The sequence below is a fragment of the Crotalus tigris genome, unplaced genomic scaffold (genome assembly GCF_016545835.1).
Source record: "Crotalus tigris isolate CLP2741 ecotype Arizona unplaced genomic scaffold, ASM1654583v1 scf7180000017591.2836849, whole genome shotgun sequence".
NCBI lineage: Eukaryota > Metazoa > Chordata > Lepidosauria > Squamata > Viperidae > Crotalus > Crotalus tigris.
The window spans coordinates 1,628,417-1,643,433 of NW_024096497.1; the positions used below are offsets into that span (position 1 = coordinate 1,628,417).

The window sequence follows — 15,017 nt, forward strand, 5'->3', positions numbered from 1 at the left end:
GAATGGTGTGTGGTGATCAAAGTCGTTGTGAAGCAAACCAACGATAGTTATTAGTAAAACGTGGTTAAACAAGCCCAGACTTGTAATTAGCCTTATCTCTAGCAATGAGCACCCATAGGCACAGGCAGCATCACTGCCTTTCTTTTTCTGATTGGGAAGAGCCCTCCTCCACCCCACCCCCTCCGGTTTCTTCCCCTAACCATACTCCACTCAGGATCGTCTCTCTTCTATTTCTGATGCCCACCTTCCTCTATCAGACTGGTCTTCAGATCTCGGAGGTATGTGATATTTGATCAGACGCTTTTTGTCCATATTAGTAAATCATGTGTGAATGCTTATGGGCATGCTTCTCGATTGGTCTGGATGAATCCAGGGACCCTGAACCAATGGCCGCTATCTGCGAGGTGCATCAAAATTTCCAACTTTGTATTTGTTTAATTACTTGCCGTGTGTGAAGGGTGAAGGTGGGGCGGGGGGGGAGTTGGGGGAACTTACCAAAGGTATCCTGTGCAGGTTTCTAAATAAACTAAACTAAAATAACATTTGGCTACAATTCAACAGTCAGTTGGGACTAAATCCGATTGAGCTGAGTGAGTCTTGCTGTCTGCTACACTTGCAAAGGTTGACCCTGTTTGAAGAATTTCCCATCACAAAGTGAGATCTGTTTCCAGAAGCTTGTAGGGACGTCCATGGAATGTTCTTGGGAACAGTACAGTGGGTTGTCTTCCTTTTTTTCCTGTGATTTTTTCCCCTTATTTCTCAATTAGCCTACAGTCCTGGGATTTCCCCTCAGTCTCCCATCCAAGTACTAACAAGGTCTGATCCGGCTTAAGTTCAAAAGTAGACAAGGTCAGATCGTAAACGTGTGTTGGCCCTATCTTTCTGTAGGTGTTCACATTTACAGACAAGAAAAGCTGATTTAAATCCCGGTTGTTCAAAAACAATTCATAATAATCCTGGAGTTTTACTATGACACTCAAGTGCTGTATTCACACATATTTATTTATATCCAAATCGACAACATAGCAGAATATTTTAGGCTTGGAACAGATGTATCTGCTTGATAGGCAGAATCCTCGAGTGGTTTAAAGCACCCAGGGAAAAAAGAAAGGCTCCCACACCTTCGCAAGTCCCATGCATTCACATGAGATTTAATGCGTGTACATTCTCAAGTGTAGGGGTGCAGGCACATCCTTGTTTGCTCAGGACTGCCTTTGTTTTTTCTAAACCTCCACCACACAAGTAGGAGAGTCAATGTTTCTGTTCTTTTCCTTTAAGCGACAGTTTGGATCCTAGGTCTGTTGATGGTCTTGCAAAAAAAAAAAAAAAAAAAAGCAAATTTCAGCAAAAACGCTTCCCCAACCATTTGTGCTTATAACCGTTTGTTCATTTCTTAGAGTGGCCTCCCTCCTTTTCTGGACAAACAGTGCTTGAGGCTGCTAAGAATAATAAAATATAGACAGTTGTTCCAGTTTAATAGTAAATTATTTTGGGGGGAGGGGGGAAGGAAACAAATAAATATGTACGTTAGGCAAAACAAGTCCCCAGCTTTACATTAGCAAAGTGGGCACCTCCATTGCAAAACCTGTCTGCTTCTCAGGCAAAGAAACAAACACAAAAGCTTATCAAAGTTGTATCAGATCTAATACTTGGCTGGAAAAAACACCAGAAAAATCTGTGCTGTAGATTGGGAAACAAACCAACAACAAAAACGTTCCGAAAAAAGAGTGACAAACTATTTTTGAACAACCTGGAGAAGTCGCAATCCTGGTGGGAAAGAGAGCTGTTTATCCCCCTTTCCAGCTTGTCCCCCTTTCTATCCATACGTGTCTGTGTGTGTGTGTGTGTGTGTGTGTGTGTGTGTGTTTGGGAGGAACAGCCTAATTATTGGGAAAACTCTCTCTGGCGAAAGCTCCTTGTTTGCTTGAAGAATTGGTCCTGTCGCTAGGGGGCGTGCAGACAGGTGTAAAGGAGGCGGGGAATGGGACCGGCCGGGAAGGGGAGCCCCCAGACACCCACATCAGCTACGCCCTCCTGCCCAAGCAGCCTGCCCTCCGGACGGAGCTTCCGTCTCTCATTCGCGGACGCGACGGCAAATTAGCGGGGTGATGCTGGGTTTTCGTCTCCGATTCGGTGGAAGAGAGTGATGCTGCTGCAAGGGATGGAAATAGCCAGGTAAAAAAAAAAAAAAAGGAGGCGAGTTCGCAGAGAGTCATTGAAATTTCTTAAACGCAAACCGAGGTTAGGATCGCCCAGTAGCTCAGCTGAGGCGGCCTTGATTAAAGCGCGCCGCGTTTCCACCTCTCTCCGAGCAGTAAGCCTTGTTTGAAGAGGCTCAACGCCCAGGTTCGCTTTTCGCTCTAGCCCCGATTAAACCAGCCACGAGATGCTCTGGCGTGCGAACTCAGCCGTGGGGCTTGGGTTTAGCGGGGGCGTCTCGAAGAGCGACGTATGCCCGCTCTTCAATATTGGCAACTTTTCGATCTCCCTTCTTTCCCGCCCCGTTGCGGGGGGTGGGAGGTGAGGGGGCGTCAAGGGACGTGTATTCCTTCGGTAGCCTGACGGCTACAGCAGCTGCAGCTGGCGGCTCTCCCTTGGTGGGCAATTTCTCGCCCCCGATCTCGTTGGTTCCCTTCCCCTCCTCCGCGATGCGTCGGGTGATGTCCCGGACCCGAGTAACCCGAGGTTTCTCCTTTGCAGCGCGCGCCTGTCCCCGCTGACCGGAACTGCCTGCCCGCACCCAGCCGGCCTGGTCTCGCCTGAAGGACGTTGCCACCCTCCAGTCATGAACGCCATCGTCTTCAACAAGCTCAGTGGCCAAGTGCTCTTCGAAGAAAGTGCCAAGGAGCACGACAGAAACAGCAGCCGGCCTTACGGGCCGGTCCTGGAGGTCTCCCCTCACCCGGAGGTCCTCCTGCCCGACCGTCCTCCCAATAAAGACAACCTCAGCATTCGCCATAAAAGGACGGGGTAGGCGCCCGCAGGCTGCTAGAGGCTGGGTGGGAGGTTTGGGGGGCAGGTGGGAGGAGAGGGGGGCTGTCTGGCAGGAGAAGTGAGAGGCTGGGAATACCGGTTGAACACCTTCTGGGGTCGCTGTCCCCCTCCTCTTCTTAGCCTTTCCTAACAAGGGCCTTGTGTGAATGACCCAATCAACCCATCATTTATGCCCATTTTGGCAACACCTTCACTTCCAAACTTCTTGTTAAGCTCAGCTCAGCATTCTAGAGTCTAGTTACAATTATGTTCCACTGAATTATTTCCAAGCACTTTAAAAAGATACAGGCATGCTTTGAGGATGAAAATCACACCGATGGCTTGGCAGTGAAACTGTATACAACTGACATGAACTAGTGTTTTGCTGGAAATCAGAAACTACCTAAATACTGTGAGAACAGGAAAAAGTTGTGCCAGAACAATAACTGAAAATTGAAGTGGCTGAGCATTTACCTAAGAGAGAGAGACTTCAGTGGGATTTACATCTGAGCAAACTGATGTTGCTGCAAATAATAGTAATAATAGTAGTAATAAATAATAATAATAATTTCAAAAGAAAGGAAACTAGCCATATCTATTACATTTGAGAGGCAGCTAGAGACAATAATTAATATGGAGTCAATTAATTGATATAGAATTCCTTTCGTTGTGGATATTTTAACCATTCAAAGCAAATTTACTGCTGTTTATTATTGCTTTTCAAGTGACAGATAATATGATTTTATTTGTTGAAAATTTATCCAGACTTGGTTGGCTTTTAGGAATGCTTTTATACAATTATTTTGCAACTGACTGCAACAATATTGCTATTTATCTGCTACTGTGTTAACATGTAAACCCTGATCTATCTACTGTCTACATTATGAATCTAAAGGACTCAACATTTGCCCTTTTGTTCAGAAATAGGCATGAAATGGATGGATGGGTCGGTTGATGGCTTGTACATGGACATTTATTATAAGATCATTATAGATGCTTTCATAAACAAAATGAGACAATTCTAATAATAATGCACATAGATCACAATGCTCATTTGTGGGAAGTATCTTCATCAGAAATTTAAGGGATATCAAAAATGGAAAGGGAGAACAAATTCTTTTTTCTCTGAAATGAAAAGTTAAAAATCTCATCAAGTTTATACTTACAAAATATTTCAGGTTACCAAAAGAATGGTTGTGCTGCATTGAAATGCTGAGATGCTACTACCAACTGATTCGTACTAAATTATATTTCAATAATAATAGTAACAAGTAAAAAAGACCTAAAAGAAATAAAAAATAAAAATAAAGGGGGCATTCATGGATGGAGTGGGGAGGGAATAAGCATTGTTTGAGGGCAGCCTCAATAGAATTACAAGATCGAACTCCAGAACCTTAACCAGAAATTGGCAATAGTGTGGAAGGACAAAGAGCAGTGGAATAGGAAACTGACAGAAGAAATCTCTGGATGAACAGAAATCAATAAAAGGCCTGCTCTCAAGCAGGTTCTTGATATTTCTTGAGATTTGTGGAAAGACCAAGCCCCGTTGCTTAATTTGTGTAGTTGCGTGCCCGTCTTCTCACTGGGGATACCAAAATTCCTGGGCCAGTTTTAAGGGGAGATCAACCCTGCCTCTGGTTATAATGTGTTTCTCTAATGATTCCCCTTCGTGTCTTGATTTTGGATACAAACTTATGTAAACTTGCCTCTGTGTAAATTCCATGGAACTTTATTCAGTAAAGCTTCTTTCCATGAAGGGGGACTGCATATGGTTAGGCTTTACATTAATTAAACAGGACATGCCTAAAAAAACAATACATGCCTGAAAGATGAGACAAAGTTGTTAATGTCTTCCATTGGATGAACTTCTGTTGGGATAGGAATGCAGAAGCATCCCATCAGGCAAATATTTGCCTTTGCCTAGAGAAAAATTCAGAGTGCAATATTATCTATCCATAATATTGGATAAATAATTATGTGTATCTAGAATATTAATTGCTTATCAGTACCGAGTTGTCTGCAAAGGTCAAATTTAATTTCATTTAAGATTGGTCATGTGCAGAAATTACTGACATGAGCTCCCCTTAATAATTAGTCATAAACAGATGTAAGACTCAGAGCGTTGGAAGTGGGAAGGAAGTTATTGTTCAAATATCTTGAATAGCCAAATATGTAAATTGCTTGATCTCAAAACAAGATGGGTCATGGTCACATTAGTCCCACTATCAGTTAAACTAAGTTCCTCACTTTGGGGAACTGGCTGCCCTATTTGGAATTGTGAGAGCATTCTTGAGGGAAGGCTTGCCCCAGGACAAACAATATACAAAATGTTTTTGTTGTGTTACCAGATAGCAAGATTACATAGTTTGCTTCCCATCACATCCTCCTGTCCTGCAAGTTGATCTCAGCTTCCTGGTTCATGTTTGGGGCTCACAGGAAAACTGGCACCCAAGTCCTGGATTAGTATGAGAGTCATGCCCCTTTTGATTATATATTTACCAGCTAGCTTTGGGGTTTTTGATCTGAGTCAGTTGTCTTATTTTAAAATACAAGTAGAAGCACCTGGCGAAAGGAATGGAATTTAAGTCTTTATCTCCTGCTCCAACCTAGGGAAGTTTTTCATATGAAGACATTGTTGATCTTGGGAGGACACCCCCTACCGTTGCCTACTGTAATAGAGCAATTGACTGTCCTCAGCTTAGCTCACAGTGTGTTCAGCAAGCATATTGTATAATGAAGCTGTGAAAATGAAGACCCAGGACACCACTAAAACCTTGGGTGCACCCTTAGGTTCTCTCCAAGTATTAATACTAAATATTAACTGTAATGCAAAGGACAGGAGAGCATATTAAGTAGAGAAGAGTGATATGGATTGCATTTAATTAAATTTAACTCTAGTTAAATTAATACATATTTTTCTCTGTCCAGGATGGTTTTGCATCTCTTATTCCTGCTTCTGGCTTCCAGCACAGATTTTGCACTCTAAAGGAGCAGTAGAATAATGACTGAAAATAAACTAGGTTTCTTTAGAGAAGCTCCTTCCGAGAAAGCATTCATTTTAGTTAGTAGATTTTTACCTTGCCTTTCTTAGTTAAGTACTGATTAATTTAGGTGCAATTTGCTTTAAGCAGCACATGATCCATGATGGAACTTACAAAAATGGTGTGTTTGGAAATTTACATGTGGTCTCCCACTGAGACAGATTTACCTAGTTTCAAATATATATGAAAATGCTCAATTGCTTAAGGAACCTCAGTAACTTTAAGACATATGGTCTTTGACTCTCAGAATTCTACAGCATGCTCTCTAGGGAATTCTGGGAACTGAAGTTCACACATCTTTGAACTGCTGAGATTGTAAAGCATTATCCTACATGTCCCCATTGTGGAGCCAATTATTAGCAAGCCCAGTCACCTCCCATTGATTGAATTCGTTTGGAAGTAGCGTACACTTACTGTTCTTAGTGTGGTCTGTTGGACTGATACTAATCCATGGGCAATTCTTTGGGAAGGGGTTTGTGCTCCTCTCTTCCTGCCTACATGGGGGGGGGCTCTTTTGCATCCTAATAGCAGCCATATTGCTAGATGCTGAGGGTAGTAGATCCCTTGTTTAAAGATAGAATTGAAAGAAAAGTGCAGGAGAGTTTGTTGATTAAGCCAGCCCTTTACTTCCCAATGCCATAGATCAGGGATCCCCAACCCCCGGCCCGTGAACCAGTACTGGGCCATAGCATGCCAGCAACTGGGCTGCACAAACAAGCAAAACCCCATCCATGGAATGCAGGCAGCACACAAAACCATGCACCCTCCGGTCCATGGAAAAACCTCTCTCCACGGAACTGGACCCTGGTGCCCAAAATGTTGGGGACCTCTGCCGTAGCTATAATGGGATAATAATGCCTGATATTTTTGCTAGCATGGCTGAGGAGTTCTACATTGGAGAAGACCGCTGAACTTGCTTGCTTTGGCCTCATTGCATGATATATCTGTGTCCAGTGAGACATGGAGAAAAAAGCTAAAGACTTGTGTCAAGTACCAAATGTTTTCTGTTAGCAAACACTGTTTTGTCTGCAATTTCTTTTCTTCTCAAATCCAAGGTCAGACAATGTTTTAACAGCTTCCTTACTTGAGAAAGATCTTTTATCTTCATAAGAAGTTGAGATAGTATGCAGGCCAGAACTGAATGATGGTATTTAAATTATCAAAGCCTCCAGTTTGACAACTCTTTTGTCCTCCATCCCTTGGGGATGAGTTTTGCCCTTGGTTCACATGCTTATATATTTGCTTTCTCCAGCGTTATTTTATGAATATGAGAAGTATCAGAACTGTTACATATAGTTGGGATGATTTTTTTTATACAGTTAGAGAGGTAAACATGCAAGCTCCTCTCTGTGTATTCTTCCATAAAACCTGAATAAATGATTATGCATAGTTGTAAATCTACGCTCCCTTATATGTCTGCATTTGTGGGCTGCTCTGAATGCCTTTAGATCTTTGTTTAAAGAACTGTGGCCTTCATGCCTCAGTTGCCCCATATGTCTCAGAGACTGAGGCTGATCCTTCTGGGAAATATTTGGAATCAATTGACCTTTAGTTTAATCAGCAGGGTTCTCCTTTATGTTGCTTGTAATTACCATTGATCATGTACAACGACGGGAATATGTTAGAAAAGGCTCCAGAGTATATTCAGAGTCATACCCATTTATCATTTTGACTTCTATGATGGTACTGATAATCCAGCTGAAGTTGGAATTATTGTAATCACATTTCTGTGAAAATACAGTTGCTTAATAGCAATAAGACAGTCCAGACCTAAGAAGCCAGAAGAGACAAAGCCAACTGAGCTGAAATTTGGGGTGACTGGATCCATATTCTGACTCTATGCTTTATTCCTATACAGTCCCTAGCAGGAGAAAACTTGGAGGGAGGGGAGAAGGGAAGCTCGTATTCACAAAAATAATGCTGTAGTATTGGTAGTCCTCAACTTACGATCACAGCTGGCACCAGAATTTCCATTGCTTGGCAGTTGCAAAGTGAGTTGTGCCCAACTTTACAATCCTTTGTGCCATGCCTATTAAGCAAGTCATTGCAATTGTTAAATGAATCCTGTAGCCCTTAACACAAATCCAGCTTTCCCCATTGACTTTGTTAGACGCTTTCTGGAAAGGTCCACAAACGGTGCTCACAGGACCCCAGGGACACTACCGACCATTGTAGATGCTTGCCAGTTGTCAAGTGCCTGAATTTTAATCACTTTTTAAGTGACATAATAGCTTTGAATGGTCACTAAACGAATGATTATAAGTTGAGAACTACTTGTAGTTAAAAAACAATAAAATTATTTGTGTTATGGGGGGCACAAAGAGGTTGGTCTCTGGTTGGGTTAGCATTAATAGGCTCTCTATTGGGGATCTACACATGGGGAGTCATAATGTAGCCTGTTCAATTCTGGCGTAGCGTATCGCTTGAGCCTGCCGTTACGATGTATGGCTTAATTTTTTCTGCTACTCCCGAGATCTGTATATTTAACAAACCATGGGTAATGTTGTTTCCACATTGATTATGGTCTATATCTGCTATTCTGACTTGGGAGAATGAGAGAAGCTATAGATCAGACTTCCACAAGTGGAAGCCGAGAGTTCATTTTTGTGAAACATTTCATCAGTTTCATTCTCAACCCTGGATTGGAGTAGTAACCTGATTTATACAGTCATGATGAACAATTCCCTTTCATGACTCATTGATGCCCTGCTTCTCCATCCCCTGAGTAGTTGTTTGAATGCATAGCTTTCTGTCCTTTGCTCCTGAGACTTAGGAGGCTAAGAACTCAGTATACCTTTTCTCTCCCGTCTGTCTTACCTCATTCACAGCTCCCGGCAGAACAGTGGGAAGGTGAGGCACAAGCGCCAGGCCCTGCAGGATATGGCACGACCACTGAAGCAGTGGTTGTATAAGCACCGGGATAATCCCTACCCAACTAAGACAGAGAAGATCTTGCTGGCTCTTGGCTCCCAGATGACTTTGGTCCAGGTAAGAAGAAAATACTCTGCAGACTCTGCTTTAAAAAGTTTGATTGGTTGCCATCTGATGTACCAGCAAGTATAGTTTACATCTAAATAAAATGTGCATGGTGTAAAGACCATTTGCAGCCTGGATCACCAGAAGTTACAAACTTTTTTAATGTAATAGAAGGAAGAGAAATAATAGAGAAGAGTAAAATTTATTTACTTGTGGCACTCCAGAATGCTCCATCTCCCTTCAGATTATCCCATTCCGGAGGTTTGTTGGTTTCTGGAAATAAATTTTTCAAACCAGACATGAAGGATTTACTTTCAAAAACTGCCAAACTTCCCTAAGACAGGAAAAGTTTTGGCATGTTTCAGAAGAATATTTGGGAGCTCTCCTGAACATTCTGTTCCTAGAGTGACAAATTTTGCATGGCTGTAATGATTGGAGAGTAATATTAAGCACGTTTAATTTTAATACATTTGAGAGTATAGGATGCCATTCAAAGGCCAAATACGGTTCTCAATCTGGAAAGATGCACATCTGTCCTATAACAATTTCCCCCCAATTTTGTGTCTTCCAGTGGTATTGAACAAACAACTGAAGTTCTTAGTGCAGCTGGAGTGTACTTCAGCTGCTCTTTCAAGTACATGTAGATTTATTTTTGTCTTCAATTAAATGGAAACTAAATACCAGTTATTTCATTCCAAAAAAGCAGCAGCCACAAGCTTTTATCTGAATATTAATCTGATTTTATTGTTTTGATCTGTTCCAGAAATAAGTATCTATCTATCTCTGCCTTAAAACTATTGGTACTGGAAGGAAGTTGGGAATTAAACTATGGCAAGAAATCATTATTGTATAAGTAAATTAAATATTTCTCTGGAAAATATGGATAGCTTGATTTAGGCTTCCAGATGACATCTATTACGTCAACATGACTGTCTATATATGTGGAACTGTAGCATCCATAAATGTGTTTGGTTGGATGAAGATCACTTGAACAGGGTGGAGGAAATCAGGTTGGGGAATAAATCAAGTGTTTGATTTCAGTGTTTTGGCTTTATTGTGATTTCTTACCAATAGCAATAGCACTTAGACTTATATACAGTTCCAAAGTGCTTTATAGCACTCTCTCACTGGTTTACAATGTTAGTTATTGTCTTCAACAATCATCATTTTACCAACCTCTGAAGGATGGAAGGCTGAGTCAAGTTTGAGTCCATTAAGATCGAACTCCTGGCTGTGGGCAGAATTAGCCTGCTTTCTAACCACTGTGCCACCATGGCTCCTTGGGAATTTTGTTGTATCAAGTCATTTGTGAAATGATGTATAATAAAACTTAGGCAGGCATGGAGATATGTTTTCATTCTAGTCCAACTATTAACCTTGTCATTTAACTACTGTAACTGTATAGGAATAAGTTGGACACTCCCATTATTTTTTTTCCTCTTTTTTGAAGGATTTTTATTAAATGTAGTCCTTTTGCCTTCTTAACTTTTCATGGCAATATGTTCCACAGAAGTTAAATGGCATGTCGGTTAAGAAGAAAAATGCTTAATTTTATTGAAGATCTATCTTACTTGACAGAAGCACGTGGTCCAAAAACAAACAAACAAACAAACAAAAGAACTATAATAAAATATTCCAGATGTTCCTTCCATGCTTGGTCCAGCAATCCTGTCATATCTGCATGAAGGGAAAGAAAAGGAGAGAATGAATTGTGGTTGAGATCTGATTATTGATTATAAGAAGCCAATCTTCAAGAATAATAAAGACAGAGTATAATTTCAAGTCACACCTGAATGTAGAATAATTTCCCTGCAACCATACCAACTCAAACTGACATTATTTTATCTTGTGAACTAGGTCATGTTTTAATATGTACTTGAAAAATAGTTCTCATTCCTTAAAGCTGTGCATTCCAGATGATCAAATAGTGTTGGATGACTGACTTTAATCTAGGATTGTTAAGTGCCAGGACACTTCTGGAGTTGACCAAAATAAGTGTTCTCATGATCTGTATTTCCTTGTCATGCATTCCATATAATGAGGTTGACCTCTTCCTTTGCATCATTCTGTCAAATTCTGTAACACGTTGCTATGTTAGTTTTATTTGGTTAAGTTGATATAGCATTAGAGTTATGATTTTATTTCAGTTTCAGTCAAATCTTTCTTACGATGGGATTGGTGCCAAATTGGAAAAAGAAATCCTCTAATAACCCACACAGTTGATTATTGTTATTAATTTTAGCCATTCAAACTTCAATCTGAAGCTGATCTGCCTTGCCCTAATATCCACGGAACTTAGTGGAACTTGTTGCTGGGTAAATATAAGTAAGATTGCATTAAGACTCCATAAATATGCGTGTGAAGAAAAAAATATATTTGAAATAATTTGCCTTGTGTATAAAGGAACTCTTTATATCTGTGGTGAATGTATAGCCCCCTAAGGACATTCCTAAAGTTATCTTTCATAGCCTCTTAGCTTTATGGCTTAGACTTAGTTTAGCTTCCCTGGAGGTCCATCGGCTTGTTACTCTGGCCCCTCCATCTTCAGTTTGCATTAATTGTGTGTATTATATGTATTTGAATATTTAATAGAAGAGTGGAAAGCCATTTTAAGCATGTCAGTTCTGCAGTCTTAATTCAAAATCATTCAAAAAACCTACCATGTAAATATTTTCCTATTAACACTGCCTGTTGTTGCTTCTCTTTCAGATTGTTTATTACTTGCTGTTTCTTCTATCAGAAGAAGATTGTATTTATAATCTCTTAATCCAGGGTTGGGGGATTATGCAACCAAAGGAGTGCTAAATTGTAAAGCAAATTATAAGTTTTCTGAATCCAGCCAGGGAACCCTAAGACTTCTTATTAGCTTTTTTCTTCAGCCAGCAATGTTCTAGCCACAGATGGTCTTCCTTTAATCCCCTAATCATACACAAACATGTTAAGTATAACCAGAAGCCATTGACCATCCACTAGTTTGGGACATTTAGTTGGATAGAAATCCTGATGAAGACCCAGTGGAGACATTGTAGAGAGAGAAAGCAAAGGTTTTGTACACCCTCTCAATTTTATTCACTACAAATAATTAAGTAAGTAAGTAAGTAAGTAAGTAAGTAAGTAAGTAAGTAAGTAAGTAAGTAACCACAAGCACTATAAGCTAGTTGGAAAAATTAATATTGAGTTTCTGGTGGAAAACAAAATCTACTGTTTTCCCAAAAATCTATTTCCCAACCTTGGCATTTTAAAGATGAGTCAATTTCAACTCTTAGAATTTTCAGCAATAGCTGTGTTGGCTGTGTAATTCTGGGAGTTGAAGTCCATATACCTGAAAATTGCCAAGGTTGGGAAACCCTAATTTAAGATGATAAAAGTAGTAAGCTAGGACCTGGAGATCCAGCTTTAACTCAGCCCTGGAAGTTCACTGAGAGACTTTGGGCCATTCCTTCAGCCAATCCTGTCCCTCAGGAGATTTGTCTGGTATATGTGAAAAAAAATGGTGCCATTTGCCTCTCTGAGTTCCTGGCAGGATATAAATCTAGCAAACAAGCAAATTGTCCTTGTTATTAGATAATTTTGGCTTAAGGAAAGGAAGAAGGTTTCTAAAAGAATATTTGGAAAAAATATGTATAGCTGAAGTCAGCTGAATATGGTGCCTAATTCATATAACTTAAACAAAACTAATGGAACAGCCTGTAGTATGACTTGTAGACTCCCTTTTCTCCTATTTGCTTTAGAGCCAGAAACATTATACTCCAAAACTACAGAACTGGAGCAGGAAGCCATATTCGACTAAAAGCCACAGCCTATATTTATCTCATCAATTAGCCCCCAATTTGGAGGCTAGCAATTTGTCCTGCTAATTTGCAATGAATGCTGTATGTCATGTTTTCATTTGCACTATTCCCGTAGGGGTGGATTTATTTTATTTTAAATTTGGTTTTAGCCATTCCTAGGAATTAAAAAAAAAAGCTGAACATTCTTTCCAGAAGGGGAAATATGAATGGCTTTATTGTTGAATATGATTTGCCACAGTATGACTAATGGCTTACTTTTGAGCTTCTGAGGCTCTGGCAATATTCAGCTATGCAAAAGCATATACTGCATAGGATATAATTTACTCAGGAAGAGAGAATCACTTAGGTGAGCCATCTTCTCCCTTTCAATCATCTCCAGTCTTCAGATGTCTTGAACTTCAACTCTCAAAACTTACAGCTAACTTCATCCTATTATTGACCCACACATCTGGAGAAAACAGTTTGGAGAAATTGCTCTTTTTTAGATGTTTATCCTTGTGCAACACGATCTGCAATATCCCAGTAATCTTTTCCCTTCAAAGGAGATAAAGATAGGAACGTACTTTATGATTTATATTTTAAATATTATGTTTATTTAATGGGTTAGAAAATGGGAGACCTGCCCTAAAACCACCTGAAAAATACATTTGCTGAATAGAAACAATTTATCATAATAGTAAATAAGAAAAAGAAGCAAAACAGAATGAAGGGCATATAAAAAAATTGAATTAGTTTAATCCAAACTTTCTCCAGCTTCAGATACTCCAGTTTTGTGAGAGCACAGTGCATTGGTCCTGTTGCTTAGAAATTATGGGAATTGTGGCCCACTGTAGCTAGCATCGTTCCAAGTCTGAATAACTACACTTTTCCTAGTCCAGCTAGGACTATGCATCCTTCTATTTTTTTGTTTGTTCTGTTATGGCATTTTAGAGCCTGCTTTTTGTTCCAAGATGGAATTAGAGGTAGCATATACAGGATTCATGAAAGAGCTTCATTTAGACATTCATGAAATGCAGAAAATTATTTGATAAGGGAGGAAGTGAGGGGGGGAGAGACAGAGGGAGGGAGGGAGGGAGGAAGAGAGAGAGAGAGAGAGAGAGAGAGAGAGAGAAGAGAGAGAGAGAGAGAGAGAGAGAGAGAGAAGAGAGAGAGAGAGAATATATCTATGTACTTGCAGTCCAGGACTTCAAACCATTGTTCAGTGTTTGGGTCCAGGACAATTAGGAAAACTGCAAAGCCTACACAAGTGCTTCTGCTGACACCTTTAGAAGCTATGATGGATGCTCTAGTTAACAATCTGGTGGTGACTGTGGGTTTGGAACAGTATGCAATGGTTTTATTTCAGGCTTTACATGCTTCTGGAATGGGGCCAATTCATAGGAACAGAAATGTAGCATTTTAAGAAATGTAGAAGCCACACAGAGATAGTAATGACGGTTCTGAGAAACCAATGACTGATGCAATATTTATCAACTCTAAACCAACTGTATTGCTTTAGTGAAATGGAATACTAAAAGTTGCTCCTTGACCAACCGTTGCAACAAATACAGCTTTTAAAATGTTTATTTATTGAAATATTGTGATAGCTACAGTGCTTGGAGTAACAATCTCTTCTCTCCTTTTTAAGGCAGTATGAATTGTGAGCTTATTTCCTTTAGTCCCTAAATTGGCAAAAATGATGATTTCATAATTGTTTTCATGAGAAGACAACACCCAAAATTCAAGTGTTTGGAGGATGCAGATACATTTTCTTGAGATGAACCTATTTCACGCTGGATAGCTGAACTTTAAACAGGGAGCTGTTCATATTCGTGTGAATAATGCTTGCTATTGACATGGAAATATTGAGTGCACAAGGCTTCATTTTGGCTTTTTCCATGAAATAGAGGTGCATGCATATAAATCACACTAGTTTTATATTGCCTATATCAAGAGCTATGTGGATAAAAGTCTACTTCTTCACGTGGCAGTGGAGGCTTATGCAGCTATTAAGCCAACAAATCTTTCTCTCTCTCCACCCCCCCAACAAATAAATGATAAATCATTAATGCAGACTACTCAACAAAGAATTCCAAAAGTATATACGTTCTAAACATTGGCTCATCTAAGTTTGTGTTAAAGAATAATACATGTTCCTATGCTGATCCCATGGTACTCTCTAGCATAAGGAATCAGCAGAAATGGGAAGCTGGTCTGGGCTACAGGGATGAGAAAAACTGACCTAGCACTCTGAAAG

General features: G+C 40.1%; 1 protein-coding gene across 7 annotated transcripts in view; it reads left to right on the top strand.

The window, feature by feature from the left end:
• The window catches only part of MKX (mohawk homeobox), a 57,637-nt gene that overhangs the window by 2,681 nt on the left and 39,939 nt on the right, over nucleotides 1–15,017 (top strand). For 5 of the 7 annotated variants that reach the window (XR_005559222.1, XM_039364002.1, XM_039363966.1 and 2 more), the window contains 2 exons: nucleotides 2,701–2,970; nucleotides 8,843–9,002. Coding sequence is in view for 6 of the 7 variants with exons in the window: in XM_039363966.1 (XP_039219900.1) it covers nucleotides 2,701–2,970; nucleotides 8,843–9,002 (430 nt within the window). In the remaining variant the exon portion in view is untranslated. Of the gene's footprint in view, nucleotides 1–1,969; nucleotides 2,347–2,700; nucleotides 2,971–8,842; nucleotides 9,003–15,017 lie in introns of those variants that run through there. The other 2 variants (XM_039364012.1, XM_039363983.1) reach the window with 2 other exon arrangements.